The following is a 24,284-nucleotide window of genomic DNA, read 5'->3' on the forward strand; positions in this document are numbered from 1 at the left end:
CATCATAGCTTAGCCTAGCCTACCTTAAACTGGCTCAGAACATTTACATTAGCAATCATCTAACGCAAAGCCTATTTTATAATAAAGTGTTGAATATCTTATGTGATTTATTGAATACTGTACACAGCGAAAAACAGAACTGCTGTATGGGTACAGGATGGATGTAAGTGTATTGGTTGTTCACCTCATGACCACGTGGCCGCCTGGGAGCTGCCGCTGCCATTGCAGGGCATCACCAAGAATATCATACCACATGTTGCCAGCCAGGGAAAGATCCGAACCCCAAACCCGAAGTACAGTTTCTAGTGAACGGGCATTGCCTTCAATACCATCATAAAGTGAAAGCTTGTAAGTCAAACTATCATAAGTATGGGACCATCTGTACACTATCTGCTTCTCTTCCCCCAGAAGGATTTCTTTCCTGATTAAATTATTCATGGGCGAACATACAAATCATTATCATCATCATCTAATTCCTACCACTAAGGTCACAGAACAGAAAATGTTGAACAGAAGCATAACTAGTCTAGAACTAAGTGTTCTAGTCCAAACAGCGTAAAAGCAGAAAATCCAAGAGGCAACCAGAGATTAGTCTTATCAAAATGCAATTTTATTTTAAGGTAGATCAGCACATATCTATACATCGTGAATGTGCTTTAAGTAAGAAATGCATTATTAATTTCTTTTGAATTGAGATCCCAGAAAATAATACTTGGATAAAAATGTAACCACTGAAAGGTCAAAGAAAAAAACTAGTGAAGAGTCTTGTGGTTTGGATTAGCGTTAGAGGCTCTGTCTTTCCCATTAATTATACTGAAGAACATGTCCTTTAACTTATCTAAAATACCACAGATTTTTATTGGAACTACTTTATAATTCATTTTCTTCTAAATGATATTATGGAGATCACTAGAATCTTCTTTTCCTTCTCTGGGGAAAAAAAAAACATAGACAAACCACCTTATCATTCAAAGTTCGGATTTTTAAAAAGATAAACTAGGACATACACACGAAATATATCAGTAACAGCTCATTCCAGAAACATTGGCATGAATGTGTAGAAGTGTGGAGATGCTTACAGAAGCCTCTTGGGTGAATCTCTTCTCTCTGGAATGGCCTCTGGGTCTGCCTTGGTCAAAAGTATGAGGTGGTTTTTAAAGTGACAGACGGCTTTCAAGCCTATGAAAAGCTGTATTCTTAAAGCACAGACATCCATACTGACAGGTGGGCAAGCCTAGTAGAGGAAAAATCACAAATTTAACCGAGGAACAAAGGTACATGAACTTTAATCTTCAAAAATCAGTCTGTTTATTTGATAAAATCCTGCTCCCTCCTCCACACCCCCCTCCAAAAAACCCAATCTGAATTCCTAATCTTATCAGAGGAGGAGGTTATCCTGTTTAAAGTTCTATAACCCAGTACCTATTACATATGTGCCTGCCGGAGAGCTACTCGGCATCTGCTGACTGAGTGAATGCAGACAGCAGGCGCTCTTGAGCCCACTGCGGCTGTGGGAACTCCTGTGTGGCTTACAGAGTGGCTCTCCGAGCACGGCTGTGGGCTGGTAACCTGCACCTACAGAAATCCCCACTGACAGTGAGCTGGTTCAGGGATATGCCCCAAAGTGGTTTCTAGGAAAAATTAGACACTATAAATGGTCATTCTACTGCACAGAGAGAACTTACATGGTTTCTTGGTGGATGGACGTGTAGAAGAGAAATGCTTGCATGTACAGATGGCCCCTGACTGTTAGCTCCTTAGGTGGGAACATTGCCTGGAATGGATGACCAGCTGGGTGTGTCAGGTAAATGGGAGGAAACCCTGGATGAGCAGCCAGGCTCCTGTCCCTGTAAGGGGGCACTAATTCAAGGACAATGGATAAGATAATGGAAGAGCTGTTTCTGGGAGCTTGCAAAATGATGCTGCCAGGCCTGTGCCCTCTCTTCCATTAACACTGGTTTGGTTCTGCGGTCATCTTCATTGTCCTTTTGTACAAAGCGACTGGGGCAATGCAGTCATCTATTTTTTCATTTCTAAAAATAGATAAGATGGCCTTAGCTACTGCTGAGGGGCCAGAATCTCAGAGGAGAGGGACGTAAGATGTACACTTTGGACCAAATTCTGAGGTTGTGAAATATTTCTCAGATGCCATAGCTCCCAAAGTCTGAGTCGGCAAGAGGGATAAACGTGTGCTGGTTCCGGTGGTATCTAGCATTTCAGAATGGTAGAGTCACAGAAGAGGGGGAGCCATGAGGTGTGACCTTCCCTCTGCCACCTTCAGGAGGACTGGTCTCAAGGGCAGCATTCCCCACCAGCTAGCTGCCCATCTCTCTTCTTATCTCCCTTCTTCTCTTCCTTGTTCCTTCCCCCTGGTTTTAGGAGACTCTGAGAAGACCTACAACGTGATTTAATTTCAAATGCAGATTGAACCTACCTCAATCTATTATGCACCCCTCACTCCAGCATCACCACCTGTATAAGCCTATGTCTTTCTGAGGTTTGAAAAACAGAAAACAAAAAAGCAAAGCGAGGTGTGAGGAGAAGAGAGGGACAAAGAATCTGTTGGCTTTCCATTTTAATAGCGAAATAATCTTTATTTCTAAAATATGCTCTTGAAAAGGCTATGTGTGTATATTAAACATAGACAGAAAGGCATGGGGAAGCTGGGAGTTGGGTTTCCTAAGAGGCTGAAGGTAGGCAGAATGCCTGGTCAGCAACAGAAAGCTACAGGCAGGCCATTGCATGAAAGAGCTACTGAGAACTCAGATCGAGTAAAACAATGTCACATGTCACAATTTGGGTGACGATGATAGTGGAAGAGGACCTCAGACACCTTAAGCACAAAAGTGCTGGCTTGTTAACATAACGATCAGTAATGAACACTTACTTTTCCAGGAAAAGGTGCTCCAGGTGTCAGATAGACATAAACTAACTTATAAAATATAGGCCATCATGGGACGCCTGGGTGGCTCAGTCGGTTAAGTGTCTGCCTCTGGCTCAGGTCATGATCCCAGGGTCCTGGGATCAAGCCCCACTTCTCTTTCTCTCTCTCTGTCTCTGCTTCTGCCCCTGATCATGTGCTCTCTGCCACCAATATTTCCATTAAAAAAGAATAAAATTGTAGCATACTATAGTTGTAAAGTGCTTTCTCTGAAGTTACACTCACATATTCTTTACCAAATTTTAAAAACTATGCACTACACCTAAATTCTGAGTGAAATGTTTTCAAAGTAATCTTAAAAACTGTCACCTAAACCATGAATCACAAAATGCTTACTATTTCATGTCCAAAAGCTCTATTTGGATAAAGAATATCTTAAGACCTTTAATGTTCACCAACTTAGACCCAAGAGCAAATTTGGAAGCATTCATGTATCCCTTTTTGATCCTAAGATTTTGTTGTCATCATAAACCAGTTCTGGGGCGCTTGAGTGGCTCAGTCGTTAAGCGTCTGCCTTCAGCTCAGGGCGTGATCCCGGAGTTCTGGGATCGAGCCCCACGTCAGGCTCTCCCGCTGGGAGCCTGCTTCTTTCTCTCCCACTCCCCCTGCTTGTGTTCCCTCTCTCACTGGCTGTCTCTCTCTGTTAAATAAATAAATAAAATCTTTAAAAATAAAAATAAAAAAATAAAACAAACCAGTTCTAACCTTCAGGGTGGTGTCCACGTATGGGTCCTCCTCACGAGCTGCTGCCGCACTGCACCGCACCGTGAAACACTGTAGGTTGTTGCTAAGGAAGAGGAGAGACACCACTGAGCAGAGCAGAGGCCAATAACCGACATGCTCATAGACGGGAGGATTTCACAGAGGCAAACAGAGCAATGGTGGGGAGGGAAGACTCAAAATATTTGTCAAATGCTGATGATTAGTCTGCTTCTTAACAAAGAGAGCACCTCAGAATCCCCATGGAGTGTTTGTAAAAATATACAACTGGTCCCCACCTCACCCCTACCGAACCATGATCTCTAAGAGCTGAATCTAGACATGTATATTTCTACAAAGCTCCACGTGTGGCTCTGTTGTACACTCCTAGTTAAGAGCCATGGATCTGGGTCAATATCTCATTTTACAGACAAAATGATGTCCCTAGTATCTGCCCAAGGTACAAAGAGGTAACTATCAACGCCAAGATTAGAACACAAGTTTCCTGACTACTATCTCTATCCCACTCATCTCAGCATGTAATTGAGCCTAGATTAGGATAGACAACACACTTAGATTATGCAAACACATATCTGATGGTAGAACTGAAAATTATAGGCTATCTGAAGGAATCTTGAGAATTATCTACTCCAGAAGCTTGTTTTAAAGATGAGGGCATGGAAGTCTTACGACTGGTCTAAGACATCTCAGGAGGATGGAGTCAAATTAGATCGCAGGTCCTCTTACTCCTCACACTCCTCTAGCTCTTTCCACAACCCCATGCTGCTTCTGCATTGTAAAATGACCTAGAGACCCCACGTCAGTGCACAACGAATGCCTGGTGACTAGGGGAGAAGTCAACACTCCAGTACTGACGTTAACAACAGTTAACTTAGAAATTGCTACAAAACCCATCTTGCGGTGGGTTCACAGCGATAATTTTTATTTTTTTCCACAGGAAAATTTTTAAAAAACAAATTAAAAAGTAGGAGAATTAAAAATGAACTATGTTGAAAATAAAGCAAACCTAGCATTGATCTTGTAATAGAAGAAATACTTCTTGGGGCACGTGGGTGGCTCAGTCAGTTAAGAATCTGCCTTCAGGGGCACCTGGGTGGCACAGCAGTTAAGCGTCTGCCTTCGGCTCAGGGCATGATCCCAGCGTTATGGGATCGAGCCCCACATCAGGCTCTTCTGCTATGAGCCTGCTTCTTCCTCTCCCACTCCCCCTTTGTGTTCCCTCTCTCGCTGGCTGTCTCTATCTCTGTCGAATAAATAAATAAAAAATCTTAAAAAAAAAAAAAAAGAAAGAAAGAATCTGCCTTCAGCTCAGGTCATGATCCCAGGACCCTAGGATTGAGGTCCCAGGTCAGGCTCTGTGCTCAGCAGGGAGTCTGCTTCTCCTTCTCCCTCTGCCCCTCCCCCCATTGTACATGTGGGCTCATGCTCTTTCTCTCTCTCTCAAATCAATCAATAAATAAAATCTTTTTAAAAAGTAGAAGATATACTTCGTTATAAGGAAGGCATTCTGACATTTTCACAGTTGGGAGACTTTGCACAATGTAGGTAAGAGGTATCACTTGGCATTCTCCCTGTGTTGGGGGGCTTCTACTGTAGCCCCAGCCCATTGTCATCTCTGTCCATTTCCACAAAGTCCTAGCACATGACCTCTGGAGTCAGGATAATCGCTGGAACACTTGCACCACCACTTAGAAATCTAGAATAGAGAGTTAACACCAGGAAGTAAAACAAATAGAAGGGACTTTGAGATAGTGAAAAGCAAAAAAGCACCTGTGATGGGGCCAGAATGATAAGTGAGAGTAGCTATGACCATAAATGATAAACGACTCTTAGTTTCCAGAGATAAGAAGGCTGGTCCTCTGACTCACCTCCACCTACAGCAATCCAGCAGCTGGCTATTGTAGAAATACTAAGCAGCAGTATAAGAGAATAAAGTGAACTGAAATGTGTTGGCATGGAAAGTTGTCCAAGATACGCTGCTAAGTGAAGCAGCAAGTTGCTGAACAGTGGAAATCTTATGATCCACTTCCATAAAAAACAAATCATAGTAGTAAATGTATTGTTTTTTTAAAAAGTTGGATGAATATACACCATTTTTAAAAAATGTTATTTATTTATTTGAGAGAGAGAGAGAGAGCACAAGCAGGAGGAGGGGCAGAGGGAAAGGGAGAAGCAGACAGGGATCCCAATGTGGGGCTGGGATCCCAGGACCCTAGGATCATGACCTGAGCCAAAGGCAAACGCTTAACCTACTGAGCCAGCCAGGTGCCCTGAATACACATCAATTGTTGACATGGTTGACTCTGAGGAGTAGGATTATGGGGGGGCTTTCCCATTTATGTATTTCTATAAGGATGACATTTTACATGATTTTATATTGTTCTTAGATTCTTTTAAAAAATTTTTTTTGCTTTTTTTTTTTTTAAACATACCATCCTTCAAGAAACTTTTCAAGACAAAATTATGGGTCACAATATTTCTAAAGTATGTATTTACTGGGTAAAATAATATGTAAAAGTAAGTTCAACAAATATAGAACTTTAAAAATATGGGTGGGGATCTTTATTAAGAATCTGAATTTACATATCACAGCTGCTATTCTAACGTCTAGCGCTTCCACAGTTAAATTAATGATTTAAGAGTGTATTTTGGTGCTGATATTAAGAAAAGCTTCAATAATTTCTTACCTGGAGACAGGCAAGACCCACACATTTTAAATCCTTTCAAATCCCCATAACTGTGTTTTCAGGACTCTGCATTCTAAACTAATCCATGACTTATATTTAAAAGAGAGGGGAAATAAATTTAGGGAATCAAATCACTAAATTCTCAGTGTCCTTTACATCTATGCAATCAGGTAGAGAAAAGATTAATAGTCTTTCACATCAATATTTTGGGACAGAAATAAATATTTTATTCTTTCTTTCTCCCTCTAGTTTTTCCTTGGTGTCTAGGATGCTATAGTTCCTAGATTCTTCTGCATTCTTGAAAATCCTTCTGTTCTTTCTCTCCCTTCCCAAACATGACCTTCACCAGAGTTTAGTTTTCCAACTACTTTTCTCTGCTACACACTCTTGGGGCCATACTCACTACTTCGACAGTCAGCTCTTTTTTGATGGTAATAAAACGTCCATGTTTTCCTTTCTTTTCTCATCTTCAGTTCTGTGTCCAAAAGCCTACTTAACATTTCCCCTTGATACTCCCTAAGCTCCTCAAACTCAAATGCCTAAACCAAACTTCTCTTTCCCCACCCTTCACCAGCCTCTATTCTTTGATAAAAGCAGCCTCAACACTCTGGTGGGGTTTTTTGTGCCTCCTCCATTCCCACCATCCCAACAGACACCAAGTCTTGTCATTCTCTTGCTGAAGCCTCTCCCATCCATTCTTCCTCATCCTCTCACTGGTACAGCCCCTCGTTATCTTTCCCCGAACCATTTCAATAGCGTATTTACCTGTGTTCAATCTATCCTGCATAACAGCCACCACTAATTTTCCTAAAGCAATGCTCTTATCACATCACTTTATTGATCAAAACCTTAAAAAAGTCCTTAATTTTCAAAGCCCTGAGCTCTCCCTCGAGCATTATTTGCACCACTTCTCTGCATTTCAGATTCTTCATGGTTGAAGAACATCACTATGCACAACATGTTGGAAATTGAGACTAGCTGCTTCCACAATGTTCACTTAGGAAACACACAATAGAATTTCTCCTTACACCAGACAATGGGGAGGAGAGGGAAGCAACCACACTATGAGTGAGTGGCAGAATGTTCAGATGAGTTCTACGCTGTCTGAATATACTCTAGCACCTGCTGTAGCTTCTGATCCTTCCATTCAGTTGAAAAAAATTAAAAATCACCATCCTATGCAATTATTAGATGCTCCTACAAAACTAGACATAGCCTTTTTTTATAGTCTTACCTGTATCTATAATGCCCTTCTCTTCTAATCTACATCTGTAGATTCTAACTAGCTTTTCTCACTTCAAGCACAAAAAACCTTAAAAAAAGGTTTTTTTCTTCTCAGCCAGAAGAAATTTCTCTCCTCGCATTGCCTATTTTCACTTTCACTTTCACAAAGTCTAAAGATATTTTTCACAAATCCCCTAGTATTTGCGCCCCATGTACGTGTCTCTGCCTTCTTTCATGCTGTTGCTTTAGAAAACAGATGGTGTAGTTTATTCACGGTTACTTGGCAAGAGGGCCCAATGCAGTGGCTTGCACATAATCTAAGCTCAAAAAAACAGGAAATAGAACCAGAAGCATCCGTTACTGCTGAGATAAAAAGGAAATGAGATTAAAATCCTGCTCAGGAGCGCAGGTTATATGCCAGCCTCTCACGGTAAGGCAACTGAAAAGGCATCTGCCACCAATTATCCACATGACCTCGCCAATCCCAACCTCTGGATTATTTTTTCCCCATTTGTACTAATCAGAGGGTAGTCTTTCTTGCTCCTTCACAGTTCTAAATTATGAAATAATTCAACTCATACAGAAGGGATAGGACAGCAGAGGAATAAATTAGGAAATCTAAAAAGAAATCCAGGGATGTCCTGACTGGCCCCACTGACTTTTCATTAAAATTCCCTGTGAAAATTTTTTCTCACAAAGACCCCTATCCAATCTAAGAAAATAAAACAAAGGCAAAACGAGAATCTAAATCTTTGACATTGAAAAGGTAGGTATAGGCCATCGAAAGACAAATACACATCATTAATTTACAATACCATATATGGGTTCACACAATTCTCATTTATTTTTTTAAAGATTTTATTTATTTATTTATTTATTTATTTGTCAGAGAGAGAGAGAGAAAGAGCAGGCAGGCAGAGGGAGAAGCAGACTCCCCGCTCAACGGGGAGCCCAATGTGAGACTTGATCCCAGACCCTGGGATCATGACCTGAGCCAAAGGCAGACGCTTAACAGACTGAGCCACCCAGGCACCCCCACACAATTCTCATTTAAAGACTTAGGAAGCACCCCCAAGAATTTGCAGAAGAATAAGTGACTCAAAGTCCAGCAGTAACATTGTAACATACCTTGCGATGACATGCAAAAATTGTGGTGTGAGCACCGCCTGCTGAGACTTCTCAGGATACTGGTAAACTGACATTAATTCAACAGATTTGACAACCATGTACAGATAGCCCACATGAGGTAATGAGAAAAAACAGAAGAGACTCAGCAACTCTTTTTCCTGAGACAAATTTTTTCTACCAGAAGTTAGGGAACCTGCATGAAAAAAATGGGGGGAAAACCCCATGAAACCAATAAATAAAGGAAATTGATATCTTAACTTGTCTAAGCAAAAATTCTCAGTGGATAACCAAAGATTTGTTTAGGAAAAGCTGCTCTTTATAGAAGAATGCCAGTAAGAAACAAAAAGGGAGCTGATATAATTAAAATATCACCATTTTCCAACCCCTAATAAGTTAACAGATCTAGGTAATAATCATCACCAGATACCATGTACCTTCCAACAGAAGTCAGCACTACTTGTGGTACCAAATCATCATCTTCATAATCATAACCACTATCATCATCTAATCAAGACTTAGTCTAGACCAGCATTGTTGATGGAAATATAACATGAGCCACATATGTAATTTAAAGTTTTCTAGTAATCACATTTTAAAAAGTAAACAGAAACAGGCAAAATTTTCATAGTGTATTGTATTAACCCAATATATCCCTATTACCATGTCAACCAACAGTTAACAAAAAAAGTAATGAGATACTTTATATATATATTTCTGTACTAACTCTTTCAGATAATGGTGTGAATTTCACACTTAACAGTGTATGTCAATTTAGATTAGTCACATTTCAAGTGCTGAACAGCAGCAGGTAGATAACGGCCACCATAGTGAACAGTACAGCTTCAGATTGAACTACCAAATCACAGGGAAATACAGGGGATATAGGAACGTGTTAAATGACACTGTGGGGGCTCAATTAGCAAAATTCAGATTATGGGAAATTCTACGGTATTAGCCCAGCTTCTTGCTACTGCAAAGAAAAGAAAGAGAAAGGGAAAGGCCATTAGATAGTTGACCCCCTTACATGGCTCTGGGCCCTCTCTGGTCTCCAGCATTGTCTCACGACCTTCTCTGCCTTGCTCTAGCTTCAGTTCCTCACTTATTAGATTCTCCCTCTACTACAACACCTTTGCTGCTTCCTCTGCACCAACCATATTTCCAAATCAGCCCCAAATCACTCTTCAGATCCTCTTTCCTAGGATGCCTTTCTTGACCCGTAAATGGGGTTAATATCTTTGTTAGAAGCTCTCAAGGTAGGATTCTTTTCCCGCAGAGCACTCATTTCAGTGTGTAATTGTATACTCCTTGATAATAATAGAATGATTATTCAATTAATGTCTGCTTCCCCCCCCAACACAATAAGCTCCATGAATGCAAGTACTTTGCCTACTTTTGCTCATTATTGGTTCCCTAGTATTCAGCACAATACCGAACATAGTAGGCAGTCAATAAATGTTTACTAAAAGAAAGAAAAAAATAAGGGAGGTTTATAAACACGTTTAATCAGAATAATACTTATATTGTCTCTAGGCAACATCTAAAGATGTTAGGCAGGCCAGGACTAAGTACAAAACCCAATGGCGAATTCTCAGTCTGGGCTGCCCATTACGTTCCGGGGGAGCATTTAAAAAGCTACTGATGTCCACATACCGTAGTTGACTAATCAAGTCAGAATCACCAGTATGCAGAGCCTGGGCATCAGTATTCTTTAAAGCATCCAAGTCAGCCCAATGTGCAACAAGGTTGAAAACCACCACTCTGAATGAATTTCCCATTCAGTCAACATTTTCCCACCTTGCTCACAAGGCCATCGTAAGAAGCTTAGCCACATACCCAGCTAAAAAACCCCAGCTAGGACAAGGTTCCAATTTCCCTTTTTGGGCCAAGTAACCATTTCAAAAAGGGAAATGCGTTTTGTCTGTCATGTTCTCTCCATGGCTCCTCCTAGCAGACACAACTTCCCTTTCTAGTGCTCACAAGAACGCTCTACCATTATTTGGTAAGGAACTTGTCCAGGGCCACAGGGAGACTCAGTAAGAGAACCTAACATATTACCCACCTTGGTCTCCCCTCCCAGCCCAGAGCCTTTTTACCTCACTGCACTGCAGCACTGCCATACTTACCTGTTTGGTAAATGGGTAGCAACTGAAGTGAATGTAACTTGATGTCATCAGAAAAGACATAGGACGAAATATCAGGAGCAAAACGTCTGTGAGTTTAAAAAGAGAAAGAAAGAGGAAGAGATCTAATTTCGATGTACTTCTAAGCAGGTAAATATATATTAAATGCTGATGAATGAAAAGCTTTGTAATACTTATAGAGCAGGTGCTGAACGTGGTAATATTTTGTTTTTTCATCAGCTAATCCCGTTGACTCCAGTGTAACAGATATTCCAGACTGGCTACTTTTTTCACCGAGAAGTTCCATGGGCTTTTGACAGATAACAAAATCATCTGACTCAAGCTGCAAAGTTTCATTACTGACATCTTAAAAAATAAAATTTGAGAAGAGTTTAGTAACCCCAAGTACTAGTTGAATGAAGTTTAAATTTCACAACAACCCCAGACCCATTAAATTGAAATATAGTAATTTTATTTATTCATGCACACAGACATTTCCTATATTTGCAAGGCACTATGGTTTTGAAAAGCCTTAGCACTTCCTCATTTATTCCTCACAACAGATAAAGTACAACAGGATATTATCATCCCAATTTTACCAAGGAAATTGAAACTCAGAGATGGCATTCCTAACCCAAGGCCATTCAACTTATGAGAACTGGGGTCAGAAACTCCTTCTAGCTCTTCCATTATTTCTATTGACAAGTATATGCTGAACCACACTGACATGCTACTGAGTAAGATCTGGGCAGCCGGATCACAAACCCAAATCTCATGTATCAGGAAAAACTGAATCTGTAAATAATGTGGCTTCAGAGATTGCCAGAAGTAAGGGTTTTCTCTACACCTAAGATAAGAAAGCAAGCTAAATTCATAATTTACCTTCTGTCTGTTTCATTGGATTGTTGGTCTTAGGTGGCTGGTGGTTAACACTCTCTCCATTTTTAGGGTCTGATTCCAGTTTTAGGATTAAGACTTCTAAGTCTGACATGAGAGCAACATAACCAATACAAAAAGAAATTTCTACAGGAATGATATTATCTATGTGTATAATTAAAGAACGTTCAAAGTCCAATATTGAGAATTCTTCATTAATGATCTGATACTTCAAACTAAATAAGACTAACTTATTGGTGCAACCAACAAGAAGGTCTCCTTTCACTGGGCAACAGGAGATGCACAAGGGGGCCTCAGAAAGCGGCATTTCAATAATAGACATCTGGTCTTTGTAGGTTTCGTTAAAGGGTGCCTCCACATTATGTCCAAGCATTCGGATACACACGCGACAGTTTTCAGTCCTTTTACTTCTCCAGTTCACATATGCACGTAGAAACGTAGCTTTGTTTTTCTCTTCAATTACTGCCAAATAGTCTCCTGAGAAGAAAATAAGATTATACCTAGAATTTGTAATTAGAAACAACCACTTACTTTATGCCATGAAAAGGAACTATTAGTGAATCCTAATGTGAATTAGTATTCAATTAAAGATTGACGAGAACAAAACCCTAATTAATAGGATCTTAGGTATATTTTTAACTGATGTTAGGCATTTAGGTTCTGAAATAAATCTCTCCCCATTATGTCTTAAGATAATCCATTTATTGGGGCTCCTGGGTGGCACAGCGGTTAAGCGTCTGCCTTCGGCTCAGGGCGTGATCCCGGCGTTCTGGGATTGAGCCCCACATTCAGGCTCCTCCGCTATGAGCCTGCTTCTTCCTCTCCCGCTCCCCCTGCTTGTGTTCCCTCTCTCGCTGGCTGTCTCTATCTCTGTCAAATAAATTAAAAAAATTTAAAAAAAAAAAAAAAGATAATCCATTTATTATTTATGTAGCTTACATAGAAATTGTACATTTTATTCCTTATATTAGCTCTGAGTGTTTCCTGTAGCTCTGAGACCCCCTTCCCACAGGTGACACCTTCATGTCAACTCTGAGAAGTAGGAAAAAGCTATACATATTAAATAAAACTTAAATCCAAATTAATTTTCCCTTCATCGTTGATTTTATTATATTGTTTGAATTATAAAGTAATTTTATAGTTACTCTCTGTTGTAAGAAATCAAAGCAGTAAAGAGATGCCAAATGAAAAGCATAATCTCTTCCCCGCAGTCCAATCTGTGAGGAGCCAGGGTTAACACACATAGCTTGGTATGTGGCCTTCTACACCTTTCTTTCATATAAACATAGACCACAGACTAGTGTTTTGTCTTTTTTTTTCACCAAAATGGAATCATACTGAATATATTTAACAATCTGCAACTTCTAAAAATTACCAATAAATCTTACTCGCCATGTCAATACATCAGTATCTAACATCGTTTTATTGAAAATTATCTGTATATCCTATGTATATATGTGCCATGATTTATTCAACAATTCCCCTATTGATATATATTCAAGTTTTTCTGCCACTATACTTCATGCTGTGATAAATAGGCCTATCTATACCTATATACTCATTTCCTAGGGGTTTGCTTCAATGGCATAGATTCCCAAAAGTGAGAATGTTGGGCCAAAAGGCAGGTATGCTTTAAATCTTAAGATATTGCCAGATTCTATCACAATTACATAATCAGAGCTCATGTTGCCAGCAGCACTGTTTGAACATGCCCGTTTCCCCATATCCTCACTAGCACTGACTCAATGTGATGGAGAAACAAGGACTCTTATGGTTATTATATGTAAATTTCCCAGACCATTACTAAAGCTGGCCATCTTCTCCTGTGTTTTATCAACCATGTATGACTTCTCTTCCGCAAGTTATCTACTTTAATAGGATGCTTGATTTGTTTTTCTTACTAAGAAATAGCAGCTCTCTGGGTAAAGGTGATATTAATCTTTGGTTGGTCACGAATAGGAAATTGTTTTTGGTAGTCTATTCTTTGACATTTGATTTCACTTATGGCAGCTGTTACCATAGTAAAAGTAGTCAGATATCTACATAGTCAGATCTATATGCTTTTCTTCTTGGCCTCTGAGTTTCCTAATTTGCTTAGACAGTCCTATGCCCACCAAATTACGTAACTATAGTCTTACATGTTCTATTTTAGTGGCTTTTTTATTTAAATTTTTAATCTTTAGAACTTTGAGGGGAAGAGAAGTCAAGGTTTTCCCAAATGTAGAGCCTATTATATACTAACGTTATTTGGTAGATAGGCCCTTTTCCAATGAACTAAAACTGAAACACTGCTGTGAGCGTCACAACTTCCCATATACACATGCAGCAAGCAAGCAGCCCCTCTCTGCAAATGCTCGCTGGGTTGGCCGGGTCCCCTCCTTGTCAGAAATGAGCCAACCTTCCAGAAAGGCGAGCCTTCTCTTGATGCTGGTCCCTTTGATACCACAGAAACGCAGCTTGCACCTCTTCATTCCCTGGACATCTTGGCATAATCCCTAACTGTACCTACAGGCTCCATATATTGGCTCACTCAGTTCCAGGGAAGCAGTTTGGATGGAGTTGGGTCAAAGGATGACTTGTCCCCTCCATCTTTCTAGAAGTTCCTCAGTAAATGAATGTTTAAAAAATTTTTGTTGGGGTAAAATATACATAACATAAAATTTACCATTTTCACCATTTTTGAGACTGGAGTTCAATGGTATGAAGTATATTCACATTGTGCCCCGATCACCATCATCCCTCTCCAGAACTTGTTCATCTTCCTCAAAGCTCTGTATCCCTTAAACAATAACTCCTCCTCTCCCCCACCCCCAGACTCTGGCCATGACCATTCTACTTTCTGTCTCTATGAATTCGCCCACTCTAGATACCTCATATAAACTGAATCATACAATATTAGTCTTTGCTTCTGGCTTATTTCACTAGGCATAATGTCTTCAAGGTTCATTTGTGTTGTAACATGTGTCAGGATTCCCTTCCTTTTTAAGGCTGAGTAATATTCGATTTTATGTATATACCACATTTTATTTATTCATCTGTTTAAGGACACTCAGAATGTTTCCATGTCTTGGCTATTAAAAATAATGCTTCAACAAACATGCAGGTAGAGATATGCATATGCCACATTTTGTTTGTCTTTTCTTCAGTTGATGGACATTTGGGGTGCTTCCACTTCTTGGCTCTCATTAAAAAATGCTATGGGGGTGCCAGGGTGGCTCAGCTGTTAAGAGTCTGCCTTCGGCTCAGGTCATGATCCCAGGGTCCTGGGATCGAGCCCCACATCGGGCTCCCTGCTCGGCGGGAAGCCTGCTTCCCCCTCTCACACTCCCCCTGCTTGTGTTCCCTCTCTCGCTGTCTCTCTCTGTCAAATAAATAAATAAAATCTTAGGAAAAAAACACTATGAACGTTGATGTATAAATATCTGCCAAGTCCCTGCTTTCAATTACTTTGTTTATATACTTCCAAGAGTGAAACTGCTGGATCATACGGTAATTAATTTTTTGAGGAACACCACACTGTTTTCCACAGCAGCTCTACCATTTTACATTCCTGCAGTGTGCAAGGGTTCCAGTTTCTCCACATTCTCACCAATGTTTGCTGTTTTCTTTCTTTTTTTAAATAGTAACCATTTTAATGGGTGTGAAATGGTATCTCAGTATGGGTGTGGTTTGCATTTCCCTGTGATTAATGATGTTAGGCATCTTTTCATGTGCTTGTTGGCCATTTGAAGAAATGCCTATTTGCCCATTTTTGAATTGGCTTTTGTTGTTGTTAAGTTACAGAAGTTCTTTATATATTCTGGATATTAATCCCTTCTTGGATATATGCTTTGCAAGTATTTTCTCCCATTCTGTGGATTGCCTTTTCCATCTGTTGTTAGTGTTTTTAGTGTCTTTTATAGATGCACGAAGGTTTTTAATTTTTATGACATCCAATTTACTTTATTCTTTTGTTGCCCATGCTTTGGTGCCATATTCAAATTAGTAAATGAATTTTAAAACTAAGAATATTTGTTTGGTTAAATAAAATTGTTTTATTCATACATTTATAAAAATATACCTATTTCACTGATAAAGTCTATATATCATTTGTATATAATCTGCAAACTGTAGATAGTGCCCATACTGTCTTGTATGTTTTCAGACTAGTTTTACAATGATGAACTAGAATTTGCTAAGTAAGTGTGTTTACCTGACAAGCATTATGATCAGAGATTTAGAGTTCTCTCAGTTAATCCTCACAAAAAACTTTCAAGGTATTATCTCATTCTCCATTTTATAGATCAGGAATCTGAGGCTCAAATAAGCTAGGTAACTTGTCTAAGGCAACACAGCCAACAAGATAGAGCTGGGATTTAAACCTGGATGTGGTTAGCTCAAAAGTCGATGCTCATTTCCCAATTATGCTATTTCTCAAAATGTTAAAAAGGAGATATAAGTCTAGAGGATTCTGTGGAGGTTAACAGCACTGTATGAAAGAAAGAAACTAAACTTTTTAAAAAATGTAATACATTTAAACAAGCAACAAAACACAGTTCACCGATTTCTCCCACTGCCCCCACCCCAGCTCTTGCAGCCACCAATTAGTTTTGTTTTTTTTTAAGTTTTTTATTTTTTAGATTTTACATGTAAAAAATCATATGGTATTTGTCTTCCCCTGACTGACTTTTTTAGGTATTATGTATATGGTCGGGGGCTTTACTCTACTTACTTTACAACAGCTTCTGTCTTCATGAAGTAAATTAAAAAATCTTTTTTAGGTATTATGTATATGGTCAGGGGCTTTATTCTACTTTACAACAGCTTCTGTCTTCATTAAGTAAATTAAAAAATCATTCTCATATTTATTCTTAAGCTGAGATTATTGATTTTTTAAAATAATAATCTTCCTTTTATATAGGAAGATCACAAACCTGGTTAACACTAATACCAGATTAAGGCAAAGGCTGCTCCTATGACAAAATTGACATCAGAAGGCAGAAATAACATACGATGCATCAAAATATGTATTATGGCTCTAGAAAAGTGAAGAGGTGGTAGGGTTTGGGGGGGATGTAATAGACAGACTCATTTAATACACTTGTGCTAAAGAACAGTCAATGAGAGCCATGTGGTCTTGTCCTCCCTGCCCCACCACCTTCAGACACCCCATAAACAAATGTCCTCCACCAGAGCTCCCCACACAGCACCCAACCCTGGCCACCAGGTCTTTCTCCTTCGAGAGCAATAAATTCTCATGTCTCCTTTTCCTCACTTCACACACAAAGACTAAATTAAATTTCCATTACTGATGATGATGTTAGGGCCCTCTGTCCTTCAAAATTTCGACCTACTTTCTCCCTAACACCCCCAAATTTTATAAAGGGAGAATAGCATTCTGTTAATTAGAGATTTTAAAAAATGAAAATGTTGGGCACCTGCATAGCTCAGTTGGTTAAGCGTCTGCCTTTGGCTCAGGGTCCTGGGATCGAGTCCCACGTTGGGCTCCCTGCTCTGCAGGGAGTCTGCTTCTCCCTCTGACCCTCCTGCCACTTGTTCTCTCAATCTCTCTCTCTCTCTCTCAGATAAATAGATAAAATTTTTAGAAAAAAGAAAAGAAAAGAAAATGTTTTCTATTTGGGTAAGAGACCTGCAAAGCACTTTTAATAAATATAAATGGCTGATACAAGATTCATTTTGTTTCTGACAGCGGGAGATTTGCTATAGAGAAAGACACTAGGCAGGTAGAGCAGGAATCCCCATGTCTAAATTACTGTGAATGGGAAGAAAGAGACCAAAAGGAAAAAGCTAAGAAGTGGAAGACAAGTTATCTGGATATCAACAGAGCTAGGAGTCAGCTATGTGTGGGTTAATAGAAGCTGTACCCAGGGGCTGTATCCAGTCTTCAAGCTGAGGACTAAAAGTTACCCTTGAGCTATCTGACCCACGCTAATGCCATAGCACATGACTCCTGAACTTTCTTTAGGACAGCCAACTGGATTATAAAAAGTCTTTGTTTTTCAAGGCCTCATTAATAAGGTTACCATGCCACTCACTGCCTACAGCAGCTAGTATGGCACTAGGTCAGTGGTTCTGAATTTTGGATAAATATCAGACTCACCCCAAAGCTGGGCCATACCCCAGGAAACTGACAGTTTCTCTGTGGTCCAGGCATCAGCATATTTTCAAGCTCCCCCAGGTGATTCTGAAGCACAAGTAGTGACACCAAGGATCCCAAGAATCACCATTACTGACAGGGAAGAAAACTAGAAGTTTACATAATGCCTGCCACTTCCAATTCTAGAATAAATGTCCGTTTGGAAGAATGGGGCAGATCTTATAAATATGTTTGGTCTGTTTCTGCCTCTCTCGCGCGCGCACGCTCTCTCTCTCACACACACACACATCACACCTTGAGAGTGGTAAGTGTGCCACTCAGTAGAGCTCTTGAAGGTAAGAACTTCCTTTTTAAAAGGGGGGTGAGATGGGGAAACCACTAATATTGAAAAATGGTTGAGAGGTATTTCTACTAAATTCCAAAATCAGAATCTTCTGCTGAAAGAGAACATACAGGGATGTCTAGGTGGCTCAGTCATTAAGCGTCTGCCTTCAGTTCAGGTCATGATCCCAGGGTCCTGGGATCGAGCCCCGCATCGGGCTCCCTGCTCAGCGGGAAGACTGCTTCTCCCACTCCCACTCCCCCTGCTTATTTTCCTTCTTTCACTGTCTCTCTCCGTCAAATAAATAAATAAATAATCTTAAAAAAAAAAAAAGAAAGAAAGAAAGAGAGAGAGAGAACATACAGATCTAATGAGTGGTCTTCAAACACTATCTGTGAACCAATGCAGGCTTCCATTGATATCTTTACTAGTCAAGAAGAAAAAAATAACTGCATAGTAAGTTGCTCGTAAAGCAAAGATATCCAATGTTTAGGGTTTAGTGCTTTTTTCTCTTATGGTTACAGTAAATAACACGGCTTTTCATTTTTAAAAGTATATATTTTTACTGGACAAAATAAATAGTCAGATACTAAGTATGATGATAGCCCCACAGATTTTAATGGATCCACAAAATCCTAAAGCCTGGAAAACACTGATCTAGCAATTTCAATTAAAAAGAAAACAGAACCTGAGATCCAAAAGTTTCTGTAAATGCACACCCAACCAGTAGCAGACAGAATAGGAATTAGAAAGAGATCTCCAATCCTCCAAGTTCATGCTCTGCACTTCATAAGTAAGCCCCTGAGCTTTTCTACCATAAGTACTGCAATTTATACATTTACAACCCTCTTGAGAAGCAGGAATCAAACTTTAAGTGCATTATTAAGCAGTTAAAAGAAGCCTATGGTAAATCCTTCCGTAATCTTAAGTACCACTTATTTTTAAATGTTGTATTTTTCTAAAATAGAGATACACCCACATTGTACCTCCTTGGTACTGCTTCACATTTCGGTGGGAAAAAGGCAGTGGATGCTGCTGCGCTGTTTTGGGTGGGTGGGAGGAGTTTATGACTTGAGTTCCACTTGCATAGATTTAAAAACCAGCATATAACGTGAGCTTTCAAAAACCGACAAGTGGATAAAGGTATAGACGTGAAAGGATTGGCCATGAGTTGGCATTATTGTTGAAGCTGGGAGTATCTGGAGTTCAAGATACCATTCTCCCTATTTTGTATGTGTTTGAGATTTTCTATGCTTTTAAGTTTGAATTTTTTGGAGCTGTATCCTTTGTTTTTAAGTGTCTTGGCTGAGTGGGACCCAGGCACCCAACCACAGGCCTTTCTGGTGAGCGAGCGAGATAAGAGCAGACAGCGTCCCCCGCCCCCTAGAGGCGAGAGCGCACCTGCGGTTGCCACGACAACCGCACGGCTCTGCTCTCCTTCAGAAATCAGCAGCCAGACCCCGCGAGACCATCCAGCAAGTTCCGGGAAGTCTCCTTCCCCACCCAGAGTGCGGCGGGGGACGCTCAGTCCTCTAGGAGGGAGGCCCCGGCTCCCCCCTGCCCTCGCTGCTACTCACCGGCCTCGCTGTAGGCCAGGCACAACACTCTGCCTAACGTGGAGAAGGAGCACCTCGGCTGGCACAGCTCCTGTCCGGTCACCGCGAATGCCTCCACCTTGCAGCCTGCCGCCACGAAGAGCGCGTCGCGTCCTCCGCCGCAGAACCGCTCGGGCTCCAACTTGCAGGGCACCACCTGCTGCGACCCGAATGGGTGCAGGTTATACAGCTGCACCATCCTGACCACCGGCTCCGGGGCGGCCCGTCCGTGCCCGCTCAGGCCTGCACGCCCCTCGGGGCGTCCGGAGACCCCGCTCCGGTCGCAGACGCTGGACCACTTCCGCCAGCAGTTGCACAGAGCCGAGTCACGTGAGCGTCACCAGGGCGCCTGCGGCTCCCCTTCTTAAAGAGGCTGTTACGAGGCGAGGCAGGGGTCCGGGGAGCAGTGGCCTCGGCCGGGTCCGTCTGCATCCGACGGGCCTCTTGTTTGGGGGCCTTGGACGCGGCGGTTCGATGCTGGCCACCGCTCCGCGCGCCGCGGTTGACGGGCACAAAGACCGCTGTGTCCTTTTTTTCGTTATTTCACGTTACTGCTTTGGGCTAGACGAGCTGTTTAGGCCCTTGAGTACGTCTCAACATTTTATCTGCTACCTTGTACCATTTTCTACCTACTTCAGGGGCATCACTTGTCTCCCCAGTAGCCTCAGAGTTTCAGGAGGATAGGGCTGCGAAAGTTGAAGTGCAGTGCACACGGCTCAACGCCGGGCTAAACACACTGAAGAGTTGTTCCAAAATATTGGAAATTCCAGAATGATTTCATTGGAAAGAACAACACTTAGAATGTGCTTAGCAAAAAGGGAGGGAGGGAGGAAGGAAGGAAGGAAGAAAAAAAAAATATATATATATATATTATATATATAGTATATATAATATATATATTTATATTTGCTGAGGAACTGTGGACATCACCTAGTGAACTCCAGGTAGTTGGCAGAAGATTAGTTTGAGCCCCAGAGGATGGAATGACCAGGGCTGAAATCCACTAGCTCTCAGTCCAGTGCTCCTAAAACTAATCTGTATCCTGTATCTATTCCTGATGCCTGTAGGTGGAGCGCATGATTGCAATCCCGATTAAAAAAACAGAACAAAACCAAACCAAACCACCACACATTTAGATGAAGGGAGCATTAGAGCGACTTTTTTACAATTTATCCAGAAAATAAGGTATTTGTTAAGTACGAATCGTGGGATGTTCTTACTTTCGGCGTCCCCTTACTTACGTAGGGACAAAACTAAAAAGAAAGCAGATTTTCCTTTGGTTAGTTTCTAGTTCTCACCCTCATGAATCCTTTCTTCGAAGAATTTACAAATTAGGTGCAATTGCGTTGAAGTTAAACCTACCTCAATTTCCTTTGCCATCTAGATGAATAAAGTACCCCTTAGTAGTATCCTGCTGCCCTTCACCTAACCCAACCAATAGGGACTTTTTGGTATACAACCATTCACCAAACTGAGGCCAAGAACTGGACAAGGAAGTCAGCAAGTAGGGTTGAAAACTCATAGAAGGCTCCTATGGAAAACAAAGAGCCTAACAACTGCTTACAACTAACTCATTCAGATACAACACATGAACACCCCTTTCTCCACTAATCTATGCCATATGTGTCCTTTTTTTATTTCCTCCCTCAAGACAGAAAATTACAATTCCAGTACCAAATTAAAATTTCAAGACTAAACTTACAGTTTTATTGTAACTTCACCTACGTTTAAAATGTCTATTTTGGAGAAAGAAGTGATATTTGCTTACAGCCTGGAATCCCAATCCCTTCTAGAGATAACCGCCTCTCCCTTATATAAACCTGACTCATTTAAGATTCTCAGGGGATAGACATGCTAGCCAAGGGAAGGTGGGGGATGTGCCTGGTTTCCTTGTATGTCAGTAGCTATAAAGAGGAGTTGCCTGCTTGTATTCCTGTTACAAATGCAGGGGCAGCCGTAGGCACACCCTAATTTCCGTATGGGAGGCTGTGTTACTCGGCTAGGGTAGCCATAATAAAATAGCACAGACTGGATAGCTTAAACAGAATTTTTTTCCCCACAATTCTGGATGTCAGAAGTCCAAGATGAAGGTGTCTGCAGTTCTGGTTGTTCCTAAGGCCTCTTTCCTTGACTTGTGGATAGCCACTGTTATAATCCATTTGAGCTGTTACAACAAAATACCACAGAGTAAGCAGCTTATAAACAACAGAATGTTACTTCTCACAGTCCCGGAGTTTGGGAATTCTAAGATCAAGGTGCCAGCATATAGTAGGGTTAGGGTCCTCTTTGAGGTTGTAGACTGCTGACTTCTTGCTGTGTCTTCACTTGCTGGAAAGGGCTAGGGAGCTCTGTGGAATCTCTTATCTAAGAGCATTAATCCCACCCATGAGGGCTCCACCCTCATGACCTAATTACCTACCAAAGGCCCTACCTTTTAACACCATCACCTTGGCCTTAAGATTCCTGTATGTGCTCAGCAGCATTAGTCCTTAGGGAAATGCAAGTCAAAACTACCATTAGAGATCACTATGCGTTTATTATAATGAAAATTTAAAAGACTGATTAAGTGTTGGTGAGGATATGGAGCAACTGATGTGGCTGTCAAATGGTATAACAACTTTTGAAACAGTTTGGCAGTCTCTTACAAAGTTAGACATACACCAACCATATGGTCCAACCACTCTACACCTAGGTGTTTATCCAAGAGAACTGAGGCATATATCCTTAAAAGGACTTGCACACACATTCTCATGTAATCATCAAAAACCGAAAATAACCCAAATATCTATCAACAGATGAATGGATAAACAAATTTTGTTTTATCCATACAACGAAATACTACTCAGCAATAAAAAGGAATGAACTATTGACACATACAACAACATGGATAAATCTCAAAATAATTACGGTGAATGAAAGAAACCAGACAAAAATAGAATGTACTATTTATATACATAATTCTATTTATATAAAATTCTAGTAAATACAAACTATAGTAACAGACAACAGTGGTTGCCTGGGTCTGAGTGAGGGGCAGAGTTAGGACAGATTAAAAAAGAGCATGAGTATGGGGTGCCTGGGTGGCTCAGTAGTTAAGCGTCTGCCTTCATCTCAGGTCATGATCCCAGAGTCCTGGGATCAAGCCCCACATCAGGCTCCTCTGCTGGGAGCCTGCTTCTTCCTCTCCCACTCCCCCTGCCTGTGTTCCCTCTCTCACTGGCTGTCTCTCTCTATCTCGGTCAAATAAATAAATAAATCTTANGCTGGGAGCCTGCTTCTTCCTCTCCCACTCCCCCTGCCTGTGTTCCCTCTCTCACTGGCTGGCTGTCTCTATCTCGGTCAAATAAATAAATAAATCTTTAAAAAAAAAAAAGAGCATGAGTAAACTTTGGGAATGATGCATATGTCCATTATCTTGATTTTTGTAATGGGTTTATGTGTGAATACATATGTCATAGCTTATCAGACTGTGTACTTTAAATATGTGGAATTTTTTTTAAAGACTACAAGATAGGTAACAGCTAAGAGACTTACCCCAAATCATATTGCTAGTTAGCTAATTGCAAAGTAAAGCTCATTGTATGAATCTCAGTTATATAGAAGGTACTTCAGAAGTATTTCTTCAAGAATTTAAAATAAGAGAATTACTGAACTATAAATCTGAAACTAATGATACACTCTTGTTAACTAATTGAATTTAAGTAAAATAAGTTAATAAAAAAATAAAATATGCAATCCAAAAAAATTTAAAATAAGAGTGATGTGGATTGGAGTTCAATGGTAAATAATGTGTTCTAAGATATTTGCTATGTTCAGGAAAATATTGAAAAATTCTAAATGCTTTTTAGTTTTTTTAAAAAAGAGAAAGAGAAACAGTGTCACTTTCATACTCAAAACATTCCAATGGCTTTCCATGATATTCAGATCAAAACTAAAATTTCCTGGCTTGGCCTGCAAGGCCCTATATTATCTGGTCAACCTCATTATCTCTCTCAAACCTCATTTCCTACCACTCTCTTTCATTGTGCCATAGACACAGAAGCCGTCTCTGTGTTCTCTAAAAATCTCCTGCTCATTCTCTTAGGACTTGAGCACTTGCTGTTCCCTGTGCCTAGACTTTGCTCCCAGTTACTTCCCATGACTTACTGTCTTGCTTCTTTTTAGGTCCTCTCTAATCCTACTTCCCTGACATTCCATGTAACATACCGTCCAGACCATGTAGACTCACTTTTCTTCTTAACGGGCTTGCTGAAAGCAAGATTAATAATCACAAATGTAACTCTAGAAGACATATTTTTTCAATTTTGTCTTAGAAGGGGAGAGAGAGAGCACGTGAAAGAGAGCAGGGGATGAGATCTCCTCTAAGATCCGATCTCCTCTAAGTCCCAATTCCTTACTGAAAAAACGTGTAGGGTCTTCCACATTGTTTTGCTTAAATGGGACATTTTATTTCAATAGTTATTTTATTCACTCAATTTAAAAATATAGAAGTCAAAACATACTGCTCATGTTTTAAAAACATGAATGTCCAGAACATCTTTGAGAATCCTCAC

At 40.5% G+C, this 24,284-nt stretch overlaps 1 protein-coding gene across 12 annotated transcripts in view; it reads right to left on the reverse strand.

Moving 5' to 3' along the window:
- Positions 1–20,231, reverse strand: part of HPS3 (HPS3 biogenesis of lysosomal organelles complex 2 subunit 1) — a 38,259-nt gene extending 18,028 nt beyond the window's left edge. For 3 of the 12 annotated variants that reach the window (XM_034661842.1, XM_019807785.2, XM_019807783.2), the window contains exons 1-7: positions 19,714–20,224; positions 11,703–12,194; positions 11,015–11,186; positions 10,824–10,909; positions 8,701–8,893; positions 3,647–3,728; positions 1,080–1,234 (exon numbers count right to left, since the gene is read on the reverse strand). In XM_034661842.1, coding sequence (XP_034517733.1) covers positions 1,080–1,234; positions 3,647–3,728; positions 8,701–8,893; positions 10,824–10,909; positions 11,015–11,186; positions 11,703–12,194; positions 19,714–19,930 — 1,397 coding nt within the window. In that variant the 5' untranslated portion in view covers positions 19,931–20,224. Of the gene's footprint in view, positions 1–1,079; positions 1,235–3,646; positions 3,729–8,700; positions 8,894–10,823; positions 10,910–11,014; positions 11,187–11,702; positions 12,195–19,713 lie in introns of all 12 variants that reach the window. The other 9 variants (XR_002144203.2, XM_019807784.2, XM_002927038.4 and 6 more) reach the window with 9 other exon arrangements.
- Positions 20,232–24,284: the final 4,053 nt, after the last annotated feature.

The sequence above is a fragment of the Ailuropoda melanoleuca genome, chromosome 6 (assembly GCF_002007445.2).
Source record: "Ailuropoda melanoleuca isolate Jingjing chromosome 6, ASM200744v2, whole genome shotgun sequence".
NCBI classification, from domain to species: domain Eukaryota; kingdom Metazoa; phylum Chordata; class Mammalia; order Carnivora; family Ursidae; genus Ailuropoda; species Ailuropoda melanoleuca.